This window comes from Eurypyga helias, unplaced genomic scaffold (assembly GCF_000690775.1).
Source record: "Eurypyga helias isolate BGI_N326 unplaced genomic scaffold, ASM69077v1 scaffold15942, whole genome shotgun sequence".
NCBI lineage: Eukaryota > Metazoa > Chordata > Aves > Eurypygiformes > Eurypygidae > Eurypyga > Eurypyga helias.
In genome coordinates this window covers 16,128-18,701 of record NW_010235456.1, presented here as the reverse complement: position 1 = coordinate 18,701, position 2,574 = coordinate 16,128, and the positions used below count along the sequence as shown (strand labels likewise).

At 46.0% G+C, this 2,574-nt stretch overlaps 1 protein-coding gene across 1 annotated transcript in view; it reads right to left on the bottom strand.

The window, feature by feature from the left end:
- Positions 1-1,560: 1,560 nt before the first annotated feature.
- LONRF1 (LON peptidase N-terminal domain and ring finger 1) overlaps positions 1,561-2,574 on the bottom strand; it is a gene marked incomplete at its 5' end in the record, with an annotated part of 12,014 nt that continues 11,000 nt past the window's right edge. Inside the window, one exon of the mRNA XM_010146761.1 lies at positions 1,561-1,719. Coding sequence (XP_010145063.1) covers positions 1,561-1,719 — 159 coding nt within the window. The remainder of the gene's footprint in view (positions 1,720-2,574) is intronic.

Sequence of the window (2,574 nt, the reverse complement as noted above, 5' to 3'; positions counted from 1 at the left end):
TTCCAACTATTGCACTGACACAACAACCCGAGATTTTCTACAGCCAGAAATCGCTCGTCGCACTTGCTTATTTTTCTGCAATTTTAAAAAGCTGTCACAACACATTCTTACAATAACGAGTTCCAGAAGGGAACAATGCCAGAGCATCTGATTGGCAAGTCTGTGAAATACCCAACTGTTCTGCAGGAACAGTTTTCCCTTAAGTTACGTAAAACGCAAACTTCATCCCTGAAACCGCCCAAATTTAACCAAAGTGGACACAAAAGCAGGACACCAGCAAAAAACTTGCCTGACCAATGGTCTGAGACAGGTACTACCATGAGCAACTGATTACTTACATACTGGTTACACCACGGAGTGCCCACAACCCTGATGTCGGTTAAACAGCTGCTTCTGGATTTACTTAAGATCCCAGAAGAGAAGCAAATGGAAAATGAAAGGGATTTTTACATTTCTGATAAAGTTAAAAATATTACAAACTTTTAGCTTTTATTGAAAATTAAATATATTAGCAAAAGCAAGATTTAAGAAATATTTTACAAATGATTTACGTAGAAGAAAGCCAGTTATCGGACATATTCACAAATATGCCAACCTTTACTTACAAAAAGTCCCTATTGGCAGCAGGCTGCTAACCTTGCCACTGCAGTGTGCTCTACTATGGGTACGAGTAAGGCAGAGAACCCACATTTGCACCAACTTAAAAAAGTTCAAATAAAACTTTTAAGCTTTTGCATCCCGGACGCACAATCCCCGATGCACGCCCTTAGGATTTCTCCTTCTCGGCTCTATAACCTAAGGGTGCGCTCTGGAAGAACAGCCAGCCTGAAAAGCCCAGTAGACACGTAACTGGTACTAGCACGTAGTTTTCAGTTTCCTCTTTAACATGTACAGGCCTAGGTATGTAAACCATATTCACAGTTTTAAGTATTTTTAGACAGAAGTACCTTTTTTTTGCATTTGTTCCTTAAAATTGGCTCTCAGTTCAGCAAAGTTCGTTATGTCACCTGTTCTGACGCATTTACGAGACAAGTCAAAAAATCTGTGCCGTGTTCGTGGTCACGGTAATTCAACAAGAGGAGTAATAGCCAACAGGGACATTCGATACCATATTCCCAATATTTGTGCAAACAGCAAAACAACAGTTGTAGGAGGCAAACATTTGCCAAACCTTTAAGACCCCCTCAATGTTGTAAACTCGGACTGTCAAGCCTGAAGTCCTGCACTTCCCACAGCTTTTAAAAAGTCAGTGGCTACAACGATCAAGTCTTGGAAAGGTTCTCTTCTACATAGTGCAAATCGTAACGTAGGTAACGTGACCAACAGGCACCTAGCTGGGGCGGCTCCGTGCAGTTGCCGGTGGGCTCCTCTCGTCGTCGAGGAGAGCGCGCTTCCAAGAAGTGCGGGGTTGGGAAGTCGTGAGGGTGGGGAGGAGGGAGGAAAAAAAAAGCAGTTCCGTTACGCTTCTCAACCCAGCGCTAGATGTGCAAAGGCAGCAAAAATTCCAGCTGCTACTACAACCAGAACAGAGTAACTTCTCAGGAAGACCCGGGCGGTTAGTCACTTGGACTGGTCTCTAGAAAAATACGTCAGTATATGCTGGATTTTTATCAGTCGGTCTTTTAAGGACATCATGGAGAGAACGGACAGCTGGTACCTGGGGTCTACGGGGAGAACAGCCAGAAGCCACCAACACCAAGCAGGACCATTGGGCATCGCCTAAAACCAAAAGAGGAGTTGGTTACGCAGAACCGATGCGGTGTAGCTGACCGACACGCAGACATCAAAAGACAGAGTCACCGCTGACGAGGACTAGTGTAAGCTTTGATACTAACTCGGCAATTCCAGATCCCTGAGATTGGAATGGTTCTGCAGGGATCTCTTTTGATCCTTCCCCAGTTGGGAAGTCAAAGCACACTCAAACAAAGCTTGATACGGCAATTATTTTTGAAGACAACGGAGTTCGTAGTTCCTTGGGAAGGATGGCCAAGCATAAAACGGTCACCTAAAAACAAACCTCCCTGATAAAAACTAAATCCATTACCTGCCATGCTATTCTTGAGGCTGATATTCTAGAAGCTTTCATAACATTTGTCTTTGTTACATTTGAAGGACTCCCCTACCGCCTCCCAATTCTACTCCCTTCTCATTACCTCCCAGACTAAAGGGATCTCCTTCTGTGACAAGGCGACATGCTCAGAGGACAAGGGAGAGGCTGTAGACGTCATCTACCTAGACCTTAGCAAAGCCTCTGACACTCTTTTCCACAGCATTCTCCTGGAGAAACTGGCTGTTCATGGCTTGGATGGGTGTGCTCTTTGCTGGGTAAAAACTGGCCGGACGGCTGGGCGCAGAGAGGTGTGGTGACTGGAGTTAAATCCCGCTGCGGGCTGCTCACCAGTGCTGCTCCTCTGGGCTCAGCACTGGGGCCAGTTCTCTTTAACATCTTGATCAGTGACCTGGACGAGGGGATCCCGTGCACCCTCAGTCAGTTTGCAGATGACACCGAGTTGGGTGGGAGCGTTGACCTGCCTGAGGGAAGGAAGGCTCTGCAGAGGGATCTGGACAGGCTGG